This window comes from Trichoderma reesei (assembly GCF_000167675.1).
Source record: "Trichoderma reesei QM6a unplaced genomic scaffold TRIREscaffold_3, whole genome shotgun sequence".
Lineage (NCBI taxonomy): Eukaryota > Fungi > Ascomycota > Sordariomycetes > Hypocreales > Hypocreaceae > Trichoderma > Trichoderma reesei.
In genome coordinates this window covers 1,841,655-1,857,992 of record NW_006711150.1, presented here as the reverse complement: position 1 = coordinate 1,857,992, position 16,338 = coordinate 1,841,655, and the positions used below count along the sequence as shown (strand labels likewise).

General features: G+C 55.1%; 6 protein-coding genes across 6 annotated transcripts; 3 read left to right on the top strand and 3 right to left on the bottom strand.

The window, feature by feature from the left end:
* Window positions 1-543: 543 nt before the first annotated feature.
* On the top strand, window positions 544-1,831 carry TRIREDRAFT_56547 (uncharacterized protein; the record flags this gene model as incomplete). Its single annotated transcript, XM_006962973.1, has 3 exons — window positions 544-653; window positions 721-1,500; window positions 1,567-1,831. 3 exons carry the CDS (start codon window positions 544-546, stop codon window positions 1,829-1,831), a joined length of 1,155 nt encoding a protein of 384 aa, XP_006963035.1.
* Window positions 1,832-2,513: 682 nt separating this feature from the next.
* On the top strand, window positions 2,514-6,410 carry TRIREDRAFT_75603 (uncharacterized protein; the record flags this gene model as incomplete). The annotated part of the gene is made up of 2 exons (XM_006962972.1): window positions 2,514-2,779; window positions 2,853-6,410. Exons 1-2 carry the CDS (start codon window positions 2,519-2,521, stop codon window positions 6,408-6,410), a joined length of 3,819 nt encoding a protein of 1,272 aa, XP_006963034.1. The 5' UTR covers window positions 2,514-2,518.
* Window positions 6,411-7,014: 604 nt separating this feature from the next.
* TRIREDRAFT_104601 (uncharacterized protein) lies at window positions 7,015-8,694 on the bottom strand (the record flags this gene model as incomplete). The annotated part of the gene is made up of 4 exons (XM_006962741.1): window positions 7,015-7,470; window positions 7,625-7,738; window positions 7,800-7,861; window positions 7,923-8,694. 4 exons carry the CDS (start codon window positions 8,692-8,694, stop codon window positions 7,015-7,017), a joined length of 1,404 nt encoding a protein of 467 aa, XP_006962803.1.
* A 734-nt stretch (window positions 8,695-9,428) lies between these two features.
* Window positions 9,429-10,802, bottom strand: TRIREDRAFT_56203 (glycosyltransferase family 76; the record flags this gene model as incomplete). Its single annotated transcript, XM_006962740.1, has 2 exons — window positions 9,429-9,825; window positions 9,889-10,802. The coding sequence occupies 2 exons, from the start codon at window positions 10,800-10,802 to the stop codon at window positions 9,429-9,431; spliced, it is 1,311 nt and encodes a 436-aa protein (XP_006962802.1).
* A 675-nt stretch (window positions 10,803-11,477) lies between these two features.
* TRIREDRAFT_104599 (uncharacterized protein) lies at window positions 11,478-12,891 on the bottom strand (the record flags this gene model as incomplete). The annotated part of the gene is made up of 2 exons (XM_006962739.1): window positions 11,478-12,674; window positions 12,736-12,891. The coding sequence occupies 2 exons, from the start codon at window positions 12,889-12,891 to the stop codon at window positions 11,478-11,480; spliced, it is 1,353 nt and encodes a 450-aa protein (XP_006962801.1).
* A 1,843-nt stretch (window positions 12,892-14,734) lies between these two features.
* On the top strand, window positions 14,735-15,974 carry TRIREDRAFT_57198 (uncharacterized protein; the record flags this gene model as incomplete). The annotated part of the gene is made up of 3 exons (XM_006962971.1): window positions 14,735-15,015; window positions 15,089-15,590; window positions 15,768-15,974. The coding sequence occupies 3 exons, from the start codon at window positions 14,735-14,737 to the stop codon at window positions 15,972-15,974; spliced, it is 990 nt and encodes a 329-aa protein (XP_006963033.1).
* Window positions 15,975-16,338: the final 364 nt, after the last annotated feature.

Genomic DNA, 16,338 nt, shown 5'->3' with positions numbered 1-16,338 from the left:
GAAACAGCCAACTTGATCAAGACGAGGACAGGAGGAGATTTTGATTGCATTTGCATGAATGACCTGGAGTTGATTGCTGCATGTATTGAGGTGGGTACGTATGGCGGTTGCCTTTTAGTGGTCTTTTTACGGGGCATGGCATGAATTCTTTAGCTGCCCAACTTACCTACCTTATGTGGATTCTACTGCTAGATTTGAAGCTACGGAACAACACCAGCTGCAGCTCTCGCCAGCTTAGCGAATTCCACCTAATAAACTCGACGCTCACCATGCAAACATCCGTCTAACCCAGCCATCTAAGGACATGTGAATTAAGGATAAAGACTCTAATGAGTAGCTTCGTCTGACTAGAGGCTTACGCTTCAGCTGTGTCAACCCGTGCACCATCCCCGAGACACAGCGAAACAACGACACCACCAAAGACAAAAATTTGTCGACTGCAGGGTAACAGCCCATAGGCAAATGCGACGCCTCTCCAGCACATCACCGGTACTCGGTACGCATGGGCGCGTTGGTTGACGCCCCCCCGGAGTCTCGTTCACCATGTTTTCATCGGTCTGCCGCCGATGCTTCAGCGTGCTGAGATCAGCTCACCCTCCCATCCGGAGGAGCGTCGCGGTAACGTGCGGCTCGGGGGGCTCTGTAGAGGTCGAGTCTGTAAACTCACGACGAATCCCACCGTTGAACCACTCCCTTCACTTTACTAACCTCTGCAGATAGCCTGTACAACGTTGATGAGTTTTCGCCTACAAAGGCTCTCATCCTGCATCTGCCTTCGCAGCCGGACAGCGCCAATGGCGTGAGGCAACTGCCCGACTTTCTGTACGACTGGCCCGTTGCCAGCATCAACTACCGGTGGGCGACTGAGCGCTCCCGCGCCGCAAGCCAGGACGATGAGCATCTCGACGACTCGGTCGACTGGCCGGTGCCGATGCACGACGTGGCATTTGCCTACCAATGGATAGTCGATGCCCTAAAGCCCCCGGGCATCGGCCGCGGCAACATCTACGTCTACGGCTCCCATCTCGGCGCCGGCCTGGCCATGTCGCTCGCCCTCACAGAGGCCCATCCGCACAAGCGCTTCGCCGTCCGTGGCGTCGCGGCCTACAACGGCGTCTACAACTGGACCATGTTCCTGCCGGGCCAAAAGGAGGTCCGCGGTTCAAAGTCCGCGAAGGACGGGCGACGCGAACACGGCAATCTCAGGATCAAGGACCTGCACGACAGACTGGTGGCCCTGTTCCAAGAGCCGCACAACCTCTTTGACCCGTTTGCGAGCCCGAGCCTCTTCTTCCACAACCCGGGCCTGGCCATACCCGAGTCGTTCTACCGCTCCCCCGCGTTTGACAGCCTGGTGAGCGCCATGAAGGGACAGTATGACGTGTCGGGAGAGGGGGGCACGCTGGGTGCGTCTAGGAGAAGCCACCTTGCGTTTCCCCCAAGAGCATCGACTCTCAAAATCCCCGAAACGCTGCTCATGCACGACGCACCCTCCTCGAGGTCACTGTTGCATCATCAGCCGGATGAGCACGGCAATCAAGTGCAAGCGAAAAAGCAGTCAACAAGGCAATCAAGGTCTAGAGCCACAGATACGCGACACACATTCAGGGCGCAGGCAGCGGAAATTGCCAGCTTCATGCGGCGAAGCATCAAAATGGTCGAGCTGAAGGAGCGAAGTCGTTGGGATCTAGAGGCAGAAGACATGATGGAAAAGATACCGGAGCGCAGAGTGCGGATTGTCGAGGTGGGACAAGAAGGCGAGGACCTTGGCTTGAATGACGCTGGCCAGCAGGCTGTATTGGATTGGCTAGGGAGTCTCAAGATACGATGAAATCAGTTTGGAGCATACTAGTACCTATGCTCATCGAGTGTTTAGGTACACAGCAGAGGTGCGGAAGCCTAAAGGCGTGAGAGAAGCTCGTTGGAGTGACATGGCCAGTGACGTCAATGAGCCGCGTGTTGGTGTACCCTGATTGACCCTGAATGACCCTGATTCCCAAACAATGGACACCGCCTCCTCGTAAGTTGATAAGTACTACTCGTATCTGGTAGGTAAGGTGCCTTAAGAATGCATGGAGCCCTGTGTCAAACCCTGGAACCGAACCTCTTTTGTGACAGCTTCAAGTGAGCTGTCAAGCTGCTGCTGTCTCAACCCTTAACAGCCACCAGGTACACAAGGCACCAACCACGCCGCCGCCCGGTACCTTTGCCCGATATAGCAGGAGGCGGCCCCCTCTACTCTAGGTAGGTACCTTAGGTACCTTAGCCCGAAGGGTACGTACCGCGCTACTGTTCCCCGTGCTTATATCAACCAACCCGCTGCATTTACCGCTATCTGACGCCCCGTCAACTCTCCATCCGTGACGCAATCATACACACTCACAGCAACCCGAAGCCATCGCCATCTTCTCTATACTGAACCGCCCAGCCCATAGTAATCTCCTCTATTATCGCAGGCGAGGCGCTGTGAAAACACGTCTCAGCAGTCGGTTTGATGGCCATTCGGCCAGGAGGCGCCATGCGTCGGGCGGTGCTGCTTTCAGGGCTTGCCGCCTTGTTCGTCGGCTCGAGCGCCGCCGCGGAATCATATACACCAAAGCACGAGCTGGGCCGCTGTGCGTTTCGGGGCCAGTGTGGCAAGCAGAGTCTCTTCGGCAAGGAGCTGCCATGCGTCGACAATGGCCTCGCGCACGATCCAGACGATGACCTTCGAAAGGAGCTGGTTGAGCTCTGCGGCGCCGAATGGAGCGAAGGAGCCGTTTGCTGCAACATGGAGCAGGTATGTCTTCGTGTCTCCTCTTCATCCGCCCCCCTCTGCCTTCGAGGAACGATGTTAACACTCAATAAAACAGGTACAAGCCTTGAAGAAGGAAATGGGTACTCCGAAGACCCTCATCGGGTCTTGCCCGGCCTGCAAGCACAACTTCTTCAACATGTTTTGCAAGTTCACGTGCTCTCCCGATCAATCGACCTTTATCAACGTCACCGATGCCGCGTCGAAGAACGGAAAGCTGCTCGTCACGGAGCTCGACCAGTTGATTTCTGAAGAGTACGGCTCGGGCCTCTACAACAGCTGCAAGGAGGTCAAGTTCGGAGGCGCCAACAGCAGGGCCATGGACCTGATTGGTGGTGGAGCCAAGAATTACCACGACATGCTCAAATTCCTCGGCGACAAGAAGCCCTTTGTTGGCTCGCCCTTCCAGATCAACTTTCCGGAAGAATACGACCAGCCTGGGATGCAACCGCTGGAGATGAAGCCCAAGAAATGCAACGACGAGGACCCGGCCTATAGATGCGTTTGCGTTGACTGTCCCGAGGTGTGCCCGACGTTGCCTGATGTCAAGGAGGCTGGATCCTGTAGGGTGGGAAAGCTGCCGTGCCTGTCATTCGCGTCCATATTCACGTATAGCGTTCTGCTCGTGGCCCTCCTAACCGCTGTTTTTGGCCACATCTTCTGGTTCAGATATCTGAAGCGCCGCGTTGAAAGGACTCGCCTGCTTCACGAAGCATCTCACAGTGACGATGAAGACGAGGGAGGCCCTATCCTTACTGACGCCATGCGGGATCAACCAACGAAGCGATACTGGCTCAACGACAAGTGCGACAAGGCCTTTCGTCACTTGGGAAACACTGCCGCAAGGTTCCCCGCTCTAACCATAGGCATCAGCCTGGTGGTTGTTGCTGTACTGAGTGCCGGCTGGATTCGGTTCGATATAGAGCAGGACCCTGCCCGACTCTGGGTCAGCCCGTCTTCGGCTGCCGCGCAAGAAAAGGAGTACTTTGACTCCAACTTTGGCCCATTCTTCCGAGCCGAAAAGATCTTCCTGGTCAACGATACCGATTCTTCTGATTCTAGCCCCGTTCTTAGCTACGAGACCTTGAAATGGTGGAAGGATGTCGAGAAGAGCGTTGAGAGTCTCAAGGGCCCTACATATGCAAGCTCGCTCGACGACGTTTGCTTCAAGCCCACTGGAGATGCCTGTGTCGTACAATCTGTTACGCAATACTGGTACTCAAAGGGAGGAGACATCGACCCCAAGTACTGGAAGGATGACCTGCGCAGCTGCGCAAAGTCTCCCGTGGACTGCCGACCTGCATTTGGACAGCCTATTGAACCTACCATGATCCTGGGCGGCTACGACGATGACGTTGCCGACTCTCAAGCGATGACTGTCACCTGGGTAGTCAACAATGCCCCCGAAAAATCCGATGAGCTTCTTCGCGCCATTGACTGGGAAAACGCACTACGCGATCGACTCCTTGAGGTTCAGGAAGAAGCCAAGAGTCGCGGCCTCCGGCTGTCCTTTACCACCGAGATTAGTCTGGAGCAGGAGCTCAACAAGTCGACAAACACGGATGCCAAGATCGTCGTTGTAAGCTACATTGTCATGTTCATCTACGCGTGCTTGGCCCTCGGCACACCTCTGAAGCACCTGTTTGGAAACCCTGCGCTGCTGCTCGTCGAGTCGAAAGTCACCCTGGGCCTTGCCGGCATCCTCATTGTCCTCATGTCCATCTCGGCGTCGATTGGTTTCTTTTCCTGGGTTGGACTCAAGGCGACTCTCATCATCGTCGAGGTGATTCCTTTCATCGTCTTGGCTGTGGGCGTGGACAACATTTTCCTCATTGTTCACGAACTCGAAAGAGTCAACGTCAACTTCCCGGATCAGATGGTGGAGGAGAGAGTGGCTCGGGCTCTGGGCCGCATGGGACCCTCCATCCTCTTCTCGGCTTTGACCGAGACCTTTGCGTTTGCTCTTGGATCTGCTGTCGGCATGCCTGCTGTCCGCAACTTTGCTGCGTACGCTGCTGGAGCGGTTCTTATCAACGCGGTTCTTCAGATGACCATGTTTGTATCCTTCCTGGCACTGAACCAAATGCGAGTGGAGGACCACCGATGCGAACTCTGGCCGTGGTGGCAGGTCAAGAAGGCAAGGATCAGTCTCAACGGCAGCAATGGCTTTGCCCCCGCAACCGGAAGAGTGTCCGATGCCGACGAAGAAAGCTACCTGCAGATTTTCATCAGAAACACATATGCGCCTGGCCTTTTGCGAAGGCAGACCAAAGTCGCCGTCGTCGCCATCTTCCTAGGCCTCCTATCGGCCGCCATCGCTTTGCTACCGGGCATCCAGCTAGGGCTAGACCAGCGCGTCGCCATTCCCGACGGCTCCTACTTGATCCCGTATTTCAATGACCTCTACGACTATCTCGAGACCGGGCCTCCAGTGTACTTTGTCACCCGTGGGGTCGATGCGTCTCAACGCCCACAGCAGCAGGCACTCTGCTCGAGGTTCACCACGTGCCAGCCCTTCTCGCTGACCAACACGCTGGAGCTCGAGAGGCAGCGCTCTGACATTTCGTACATCATGTCTCCGACGGCAAGCTGGATCGACGACTTCTTCCTGTGGCTGAATCCCATCTATGACCAGTGTTGCATTGAGCATGGCTCAACCTGCTTTGCCGACCGCCAGCCGGCCTGGAACACGTCGCTGTATGGAATGCCTGAGAATGACGAGTTCGTCCACTACCTCAACAAGTTCCTCGCCGCAAAGACGGATGACGTCTGCCCGCTGGGCGGCCAAGCCTCCTACGGAGACGCAGTCGTCTTGGACAAGGAATCTGCCCACGTCAAGGCCAGCCACTTCAGGACCGCGCATACTCGGCTTCGCAGCCAAGACGACTTTATCAAGGCCTATTCCTCTGCGCGCCGCATAGCCTCTGATATAACAAAGGCAACCGGGGCGGATGTTTTCCCCTACAGCGTGTTCTACATCTTCTTTGACCAATACCTGAGCATCATCCAACTGACGGCTGGCCTCTTGGGCGCTGCCGTCGGCGCCATCTTCATCATTGCATCGTTTCTCCTGGGCTCCGTTCGCACGTCAGCTATTGTGACTCTGACGGTCGTGATGAGCGTCATTGACATCATGGGCGCGATGGTGGTGTTCAACGTGTCCTTGAACGCCGTTTCCCTAGTGAATCTCATCATCTGCGTTGGCATCTCGGTTGAGTTTTGTGCGCACATCGCCCGAGCCTTCATGTTTCCCTCACGAACGGTCATGGAGAACAGCTTCAACGTCAACGGGCGAGATGCCCGTGCTTGGACAGCACTGGTTAACGTCGGCGGATCCGTATTTTCGGGCATCACAGTTACCAAGCTGCTGGGTGTCAGCGTTCTTGCCTTTACGCGGTCCAAGATTTTCGAGATCTACTACTTCCGCGTGTGGCTGGCCCTCGTCGTCTTTGCTGCCCTCCATGCCCTGGTATTCCTGCCAGTTGCACTGAGCCTCGGCGGCGGCGAAGGCTACGTCGACCCCGAAAGCGAGGGCACGGCAGCACAGGACCTGACCGACAGACGATGGCGAGCGATTCGAATCCACGACAACAGCGACTCTGACGATGATTACTAGTCACGAGGCCGTTGAGGAAAGTCGAGACTGAGCGTCTATTCACATTGGCTTGCTCGAGAGGGAATCCAGCTTTCAACGCTGTGCCATGCTGCGCTCCGGTGGTGCCTGCTAATTGCCCACTCTTAGTCGAACCATGCTAGAAACACGACAAGATGGTTCATTTGTTTTTTCTTTCTTTTGCTTTTTAACCTTTCAGCGGAATACTGGTGTTTGGTGCTTGGAATTTGCGTCATGAATTGCCGGGATGTAATATTGGGAGCATGTATGGGGTAATAACACAGCGGGTTGAAAATGCGGTTCAAGCTTTGCATGCCGAGACTGATTGAAGCATCTTGCAAGCTGTTTTCCATTTTCTGGTGGGTTTTTATCTTTGTGAAATAGCGGCTGCCATTGGTTATTGTATAGTTATCTCAAGTTTACTCGATAGAAACACGGTCAGTATACGTTAGGGCACCCTGATATAAAAACCAGCTTTAACAATCAGAATTTGAACATAAGAAGGTAGTAAAGGTGCATTTCCCACCGGCTGTAAGACGGCCTCAATGTCGTTCATTTCTGCTCGCCACATCTTCATGTAGTCCCAGGACCCTTAAGAGTGCAATTGTCAATACTCGAGCAACAGCAAGTCTTCTGCTGTACTCGCCGAGCCAACATCGGCATTCTCCGACATGAGGTTGAGCCCCCAAGCCGATGGCTCGTCATCCTCGACCCGGCCGCCATCTCCCTCCATCTCGCCGTCATCACGACCAGCCCGCCTCTGTTTCCACGAAGCACCACGCCCAGCACGCCTCTCCCTCTCCTTCTCCCTCGTGCCTCGGTCCACCCGATCGAGTATGCGAATCATTGTGCGGCCGCACGCCTCGGGATACTCCTGGCCGTCGCGGCCGACAAAGACGGGCTTACCGTCGTTGAGCGGGTTCTTGAGGTCGCCGAGCTTCCAGAACTCGGTGCGGCGGGTGTTGAGCCATTCGATGCGGAAGGGGTCGCTGGCTTCCCAGGTGATGTTGTTCATCCACTTCGCGGGCGATATGTTTGCGTCTGGGGCCGAGGTCATGCGGGCCTGGTATTTGATGTGAGATTTGTTTTAATGGTGATGAGCACTTGAATGAATGTTGTGGTCACGTAGATATATCATGGGTTGCTTGGGATATAGCGTGGATGTGTTGAAGCGTACAGGGATGTAGAGAGAGAGAGAGAGAGAGAGAGACACTTACGTAGCCCTGGAAAGCCTTTGACTTGTTGATGGAAAAGAGAAGGTAGACGTTCTGGTGCTGCTTGAAGGCGCTTGCAAAGAGGGAGCCGTTCTTGGCCTTTGTGATCCACAAGCCCTGTCCTCAATGATGAGTCTTGGGAAGGAAATCATGCCACAACTGTTTGGCGAATACTTACGTCTCGCTGAGACATTTCCACGTTTGACTCGTTAAAGGACTTGACCAGAAAGTATCTCGATTCTGGCCACCTTTGTTAGAGTGGTAATCGAGATATGGAAGTTGGACCATGATATCTGATTACCTTGCTTAGGAACCGATGACAAGGACTGGGCCAGAGGGTATCTGTTCGCGGGCTTGCCCTTGCTGAGGCGAGGTGGTACGGAGTCGAGCGATGCACCCCAGCCCGATCCAAGCGGCGAGGGCATCCTCTCCTTTTCGAACCATGCCGACACGGGCGGCGACTTAGCTTCCTGGCAGTCCTCGTCGGGATCAACAGGCGGCGGCGTGGCTTCGACAGCCGGTTGAGGGTTCTGCATGGAAGCAATGGAGGGAGGAGCGGCATCAACAACCTCTTGACGAGATACCGGCCTTTGTCCAAAAGCCATGGACCCATTGTCGGAACCAGCACCTCTGGTCAGTGACGAGATCTCAGAGCCGCAACGCTCGCTGGATACCGCAAAGACGGCTGAGCGCGAATCGCTGCAATCATAAACGGCTGCCGACTGGCGCGGCTTCTGCGCCGCCAGGGACAAGGAAGACGAGGGGCTCGCCAAAGTAGTCGAGCTCTGCGGCGTTGGAGAGACGAGGTAGTAATCCGCAGAGGCGCGCATCTCCGAGACAATCTTGCAGCGCTGCTCGTCAATGTCCTTGAGCTTGCGCAGCGCAGCCAGGACCTTTTGGCGGTGCTCAATGTCGAAGAAGCCGGTATGCTGCAGCCAGAGCTTCAGGTCGCTGTCGGAATCGAGGCTGATGATGGTGGCGAGGTCGTGTTGATGCTGGGCCTGGATGTCCTGGGACGTGGTTCCTGTGGCCTCCCTGGACAGGGTATCACAGTCGCTGTCTGTTGCAATCATTCTGGGCTGTTTGCGACTCCGTATCTGTTTGAATCTGGAGGATGGCTCTGTTGATATAGCAAATGCTCGCGTCAGTCAGTAATTCCAATTAGGAGAGCGCCGCGTATCCCTTGATATATACGGGAGCTGTTGGGGCGTCCACATCAAGCTCCAGCTGTGCATCGCATCGCGGCCAGCCTAGAATAAAACGTACCGGCATCTGTCGCTGTTCAAGGAGAGTGGAATGACGACTGATGGAGCCAAGAGCCTCTGGATGTTTCGTTTGCAAGGACAAGACGGGCGGTGTAGGACTTGGATGGCAGAACGAACCGCCATTGAAAACTCGCCAGCTGGCCGAGTCCGAGCCTCGAGAGCAGATGGACGCGGGCCGTGATGGCGGCTATTGGCATCAAAGCACGGGATAACGCGTGCAAATGTCCGATGCAGAGAGGCGAAGCATCAATTCACACATAAAGGAGGGCCCCGTGATTGGCGCTTCGTTTCTATTTCGGTGTATGGCGCTCTCGGGATAGACTCCTCGGCGTACATGATTGAGGGACAGGCTATCTGGAATGTTGGCATAATGGAGATGCTCATCTTCTGCTCGGTGAGAGGCAGCCAGATCCATGCACCTTTGTAGATGCACAGCGGCAGTACTAGTCTATTCCTCGATGGAGTTGATGAGCCGCATTGAGGTCCGGCGGAGTCTTGTCTTGCTCCTTGGTATTGGGGCCAGTGTTCCTGATCGAGTCCTCTCATGCCGGCGGTAGAAACGATGCAAATAGGCCACCCTGGATGCCGGCATACATCACCATGAACAGGACAGCCACGGATCCTGTCTTGCGACTTTTGCCATCTCTGAGGCTGTTGGCTATCCACCAATACCATACTGGATAGCCAGACGACAGCCGAGTGATGATTTGCACGTGGAAGTTGGTGATGGCGAGCGCGGCAACAAGCGTTTGTATCACGGCGAGCGTGAGCACAAATGTATGATAGGGCTCTTCAACCACCGGCGTGGCCCGGTCGAGCCCCTGGCCTAAGCTACGAGTGACTTGCAGTCCTGAGCTGATGAGAAGCGTGAGGACAGGACTGGCCAGCAAGAATAGGGGAAGCTGATTTGGCGTCCAGTATTTCAAGAAGCCATTATTCCTGCAAAGAGTGAGCACTACAGAGGAACCGGTAGCCCGTGAGACGGATGAGGTGGTAGCTTACCAGTAGTGGCTCTGGACAAAGGTGAAGATGCTGGGTATCAGTCGAGAACACCACGGACGTGGCTCCATACCGTCGGCCGGGTCGATGTTGCAATACCTGGACCAAGCTACCGCCTGCGGTACTACACTCCCAGACGCAATGCCGAGGCCGCCGATGACCAAGGAGGCGAGCAATGCAAGCCTTGAAAGGCTCGGGTGGCGTAAGAAGCCCGACAAGCACTTGACCGCCTCTACGGCAAAAAGAAGGCCGTTGAGCAAGCCGTTACTCCTAAACGAAGTGGCCAGCCCAAAGGAGATTCCTGCACCGACAAAGGCCAGCATACGCATGCCAACAGTAGCGCTAGGCCGCAGCCCGGCTGCGAAAAGCAGGCTGCCGGTGAAGGAAAGGCAAGCAAACGGGCTCTCGGCATACGGGGCGGATAGGAAGAGACCGGCTGGAGAGAGGATATGCAGCACCGCTGCCACGTAAGCCAGCCTCTTGTTCCCAAACAGCACCAGAGTCAGCCGGTGCAGAGCCAGCACGGCCGCCAGATGAGCCGAGTTTGTAAGGACAATGGCCACCACGGGCTCGAGGGCCGCATCACCGGCCAGATGCGTCAAGGGCCTCAGCAGCCACATGATGCCACGCACAGACAGCGGCAGCGCGGCCCCAAACGCCCATTGCTGCTCGTACACATAGCCGTGACGCGCGGCTTGCATGAAGTACAGCGCATCCCACCGCGTCAACCTCGTTGCTAGAATCGATGCGTTGGCGCTCGAGCCGTACGCGTGCTCGAAGAAGAGAGACGTCGACGTGTCATAGTCTTGACTGACGGTCGTTCCGAGGGCAATCGCCAACAGAAAGCCCTTCCAGGCGGCGAAGACGGCAATGAGCGAGCGCAATGGGCGGGACTCGTGATAGGGGATGAGCTTCATCTTGGTAGCCCTGAGATGATGGATATTGGCCAAGCAAAGTGACAGGAATCTAGCAGCTCTAGCTCTCTCTGACCTGACAAGTGCTCACTGGTCACGGGATTGACTGCATTGAATCTAGTTTGGTGTAGAAACTGAAGCAAAAAGTCCTCCAAGATGCGTCGATGTTGATGTGATGAGTGGATGAAGTTGAAGGCCCGAGGTTCAGCTTCCTCTCTTGAACAGCCAACACAAGAGCTCCGTCAAGCACATGTACCGTCCTAACACTTAATTGGGGCTTGCCATCACGCTGGGGGCTTCCGCTGGTGCTGAACGGGCCACGAATGGACTCGTGGGCGCGAGTGGATACGCTGTTGAAGCTACTGGGCGACTTGTCGGTCCCGCTTCGCCTACATCATCCTCCCAATTGAGAGATCCAGATGTCGCAACAATTGCACATATAATAGGCATAATCTTGTAATTTAACATACAGAAAGTATTGTAGATTTGCACATTGGTAAAAGGTTCCAAATCGCCGGTATTGTCTGCTGTTTCCTCATCCACTGTCAATTCTTACAAATACCTGCCATCCATTGCCCAACCGTTCTATAAAAGTCACAACTAACATGGTCTTTGTGTACACGCCGTCGAGGAGATACAGGTCATTTGCTTCAGAAATCATGTCCAACTTTGCCCCCATCAGATCTTCTCTCCGTTCAAGATGGGCAGAGCCTCGTCGGTCGTCCACCAACTTACGCCCTTCTTGCCGGGATACTCATACTTGTCCATGCTCTCCGGCTTCATCTCAACGCTGTAGCCGGCCTCGGTTGGTGTCTGGTAGTATCCGTCCTTGATGACTGAAGGATGCAAGAAGTGCTCGTGGAGGTGGTCTACAAACTCCAAGACGGAAAGCTTGCCGCTGACGACCACGTAGTCGATGGTGCTCAGATGCTGGGTGTACTCGGGAAGGCCCACGCCGCCGGAATGCGGCACAATGGGCACACCGTACTTCTTGGCCATGAGCAGGACGGCCAGCACTTCGTTGACGCCGCCGAGGCGGCAGGCATCAATCTGGCAGATGTCGATGGCGCCCGTCATGATCAGCTGCTTGAACATGACGCGGTTCTGGCACATCTCGCCGGTAGCGACGCCGATGCCATAGGGCTTGAGGGCATCGCGAATGGCCTTGTGGCCCATGATGTCGTCGGGTGAGGTGGGCTCCTCAATGAACCAGGGCTTGTACTCGCTGAGCTGCTTCATGTAGTCGATCGCTTCGGGAACGGACCAGACCTGGTTGGCATCGACCATGAGAACGTTGCCCTTGTCGAAACCAAGAATTTCGCGAGCAATGCCGAGGCGCCTTCGGTCCTCCTCGACGCTGCCGCCAACCTTGACCTTGAAGTGTCTGTATCCGGCAGCCAGCGTCTCTCTCAGGAGCTGCTTCATCTTGTCCTCTCCGTATCCCAGCCAACCGGCACTTGTTGTGTATGCAGGCACCGCTCGGTTCTGGAGAGCCTCCTCGATGCGCTTGGCCTTGCCGGCCTCCTGCTCGCGCAGCATCGCCACGGCTTCCTCGGGGGTGATTGCGTCGGTAATGTAGCGGAAGTCGATGCAGCGGACATACTCCTCGGGCGTCATGTCGGCAACGATGCGCCAAACCGGCTTGTTGAGCGTCTTTGCCCACAGGTCCCAGACGGCGTTGACGACGGCTCCGAGCGCAAGATGGATGACGCCCTTTTCGGGGCCAATCCACCGCAGCTGGCTGTCGTTGACCAGATACCGCCAGGTCTTGCCCCAGTCGGCCACTAGTGATGACAGTTTCTTGCCCTTGAGTCGGTCCGCGACGTGGTTGATGGCGGCGCAGACGATGTCGTTTCCGCGTCCAATGGTGAATGTCTATAGCAAAGCTGTCAACTTGGAACTTCAGCTTCGCAGAGTGCTTCAAAGGGGGGCTGACCATGCCATGACCACTGTGCGCTGAATCAGTCTCGAGGATGCAGTATGCCGCTGAATAGTCGCCCGCAGCGTTCATCGCATCCGAGCCCGTCTTGTCTAGGGACGTGGGGAACCGCACATCGCGGCTCCTGAAGCCTGTGATGGTGACTTCAGACATGGTTTGGTTATTTGGCAGAGCGACTTGGGGGTTAAAGGATGCTTGGGCGTGAGTGTTGGAGAAAGGTAGGTAAGGTATGGTAGTGGCACGCGGGAGGGCTTGTGACAAGAGGAGAAGAACGACGGCGAGCTTCCGCTGCGTTTGCGATCGCCAACAGGGCACCTATTTATTGCTCTACCTGATGCTCTATAGATGGATATGGGGCCGGAAAGCCGATCTCGCTTGCCATGGGAACTCTTGGAGAAAGCAAAAGCACGAGCTGGTCCAAGTGGCGTGTCTCCAGTCCTGCGTTCGAGACCACGATATAGTTTGTCAAGAACTGCGACGGAGGATCCTGACGGCAAATAATGCCCGCCCTCGCCAGCTGTTTGGCTCAGCAATTGGTGGGATATATCACGCCGAGGCTTGTCTTGTCGTGTTGAAAAGTGGTTTTCAGGAACGATAATCGAGAAGCTCGCGGCGAATTGAACCGAAGGCTGTAAAACGATTGGCTGGCGGCAATATAGTTGCGAGTGGGAGGATGACATAGTTGGGGGGTCGAAGTTGGGGGAGATGCGGGATGCTGAATCGCGTGCAAATAGATTGTCTGAGGGGTCACTCGGCTGAGCAGCTCGTACCTCAGCTCGTACATTTTCGGGGGAATATACTAGGTAATCAGGTACTGATTGTATACAGGTACCTTACGAGAAGAGACGGGAGATAGGTACTTGAACTGCTAAGAACACTGGTACCTACATCTGCATTCGCTCACCATGGATCGTAGATGATTTGTACTTGTAACTTGTGAGGCTCGGCATCAATATCATGCGAGTACCTTACCTGTATTATAGCCGCTCCTCTTAGACCACGGATCGAACCCCACCCCCGCCCCCGCACCCTCTTCTGGTGTGGTGTTGCCTTCGGTATACTAGAGCCGAACGGCGGCTTGCAGACACAACACAACAGAGATATCCCGTGCCAGAAGCGAAAGATGCTGATTCGGAGTGTTCTTGTCAGCCGAGAGAGGACTCGAGTGTAAGGATCCAACGTACCTCAAAGATGGGCAGTCAGAAGAAGCATAGAAGAAACATCAAGTGCTGCTTTGGTGATCTTGATATGGGCGCTCCCACGTCTCTACATCTTCCATCATAGGTACCTTGATACCTGATCGTTGCTTGCAACAAATGAACGAACTACAGAGCATTTCTATGCTCCCTTTGCCGCCATCGCCTCGTCCGTCTCGTGTTCTTTCCAGGCAGATTTGCTCCACCACAGCTGGTAGATTTGAGGCAAACTTCCGACGGCTCTTTTCCTGTTCCCTCTAGTGTCGCAATCTAGTACGTCGTCTTGCCCCGAGGGGAACGCGTGTCACAAGCATTCTGTTCAATTAGATGGCGTTTCAGGGGTACGAGTAGAGGCTGAGGTGGTCACTGAGGCAAACGACATGACACTGAAGGTGAGGCAACGTCATATAATATCCATCATCTCTTGTGTATTTTTCTATAGAAGTAGCAACTGCGTGGTGATTCAAGCTTACCCAATACATATTAACGCCCCATTCTCCTGGGAATGCTGAGTTTCAAGCCATCAATGCAATTCAAGCGTCATCAAGCTGTGGCTGATTGCTGTGTCAAGCTCCCATCCAGCTCCAAGCTGTTAGTGACAAGCCCCACTTATTTTCCACCGTGAATTCTCAGGCTTGATGCAGCAGCTCATGCTTTATCTTTATCATCACCGATCCTAAACTCTTCATCTCAGCCATAACCCCCGAACCCTGTCCTCTTCCCGAGCCCAGACAGATGCTGCAGCAGATTTGGTGACCATGGATGACGATTACGGTGCCGACGACGCCCTGCTAGAGGCAATGGCGGCCGTGGACTCGATACCTCCAGCACGCACTGCCGTCCAGCAACCCAAACCCCAGGCTCTCGACAAGCCATCGTCGAGCGGTAACAGCTCGGGAAGTGCCATAGTGCAGCCAAAGCCGCAAGTCATTCAGCAAAAGAACCTTGGCTCCACGATTCTGGTTTCGCCTCGCCAGCGCGGCAACCCCGTCCTGACCTCCATCCGGTCGATTCCATGGGAGTACAGCGACATACCGGCCGACTATGTCCTCGGACTAACCACCTGCGCGCTCTTCTTGAGGTGGGTATATCACATCATGTCAATCATGGATTATATCCATTCGTAGCCCATGGTCTAATATTGTCATTCGCAGCCTCAAATATCACCGTCTCCATCCCGAATATATATACACGCGCATCCGCAACCTTCAAGGCAAATACAACCTGCGCATCCTCCTCACCCTCGTTGACATTCCGAATCACGAGGACTCCCTACGCGAGCTCTCAAAGACTTCGGTGGTCAACAACGTGACCGTCATGCTATGCTGGTCCGCAGCCGAAGCAGCGCGCTATCTCGAACTCTACAAATCCTACGAAAACGCCAATTTCGCAGCCATTCGTGGACAGCAGTCATCCAACTACGCAGACAAGCTGGTTGAGTTTGTCACGGTGCCGAGGAGCCTGAACAAATCAGATGCAGTGGCCCTGGTTGCCAATTTTGGCAGTCTAAAAAATGCCATCAATGCTGAGCCAGAGCAGCTGAGTATGATAAGCGGATGGGGAGGTATCAAAGTAAAGAGGTGGATGGACGCAGTCGACGAGCCGTTTCGAGCAAGAAAAGCAGCCAAGAGGGGTCTCCAACCGTCATCAGCACCCGTGGCAGGACGCGATCCACGGACTGCCAGCGCACATGCTGACAGTGATCGGCCTTCTGCATCAGAAGTCGCAAAGTCCGGGTCTCAGGCCACTAGGTCAGAGATGACATCACATGCTTCTTCTGGACGTGGTTCTCCTGGCAAAAGTGCCGCGGGCCGTCAGTCTGGCGGCACGCAGCCTCGACAGTTTCAATTCCTGGACGAAGATGGCGACTCCGACGAAGCGGCGGAGGCTGAAGAGGCTTTTACCACTTTGGTCCGTGAAGAAAAGTCCACTTCTCAACCTGTATCCCAACCACGGGAAGAGCAGCGGCCAAGCAAAGAAAGTAGCCAGCTTAGTGAAGGCGTAGCGGCAGCATTGGCAAAGCTGCGACAGAATGGGTGAAGAAGCCGACCTACCTGCATGGTTCGCATACTCATTCGCCCCACGAAAGTCGTATCCCAGGAGCGAGCCAACGAGCATATGGTCCGATGCTTGAGCGCCGCAAAACTGCCGAGAAGGAGGGGGAAAGCTTATGCGATCCGCGGCTCACAGCGCATGACAACGTGTAATGGCAATCCTTTGGACTCCGCACCACGGCGCCTCGTTGGTCATCGACTACCAAGTACGGCCGCACTTTGGAACCAGAAGCAGGATCTTGGCTTCTCCATCCCGGCATTGGAGCCTCGCACAGGTCCAGCGCGGGGTCAGGACTGGCCAGGTCTACTTCGCACCCTTGCACAACAGAAATCACCACTTACGCCGGCTC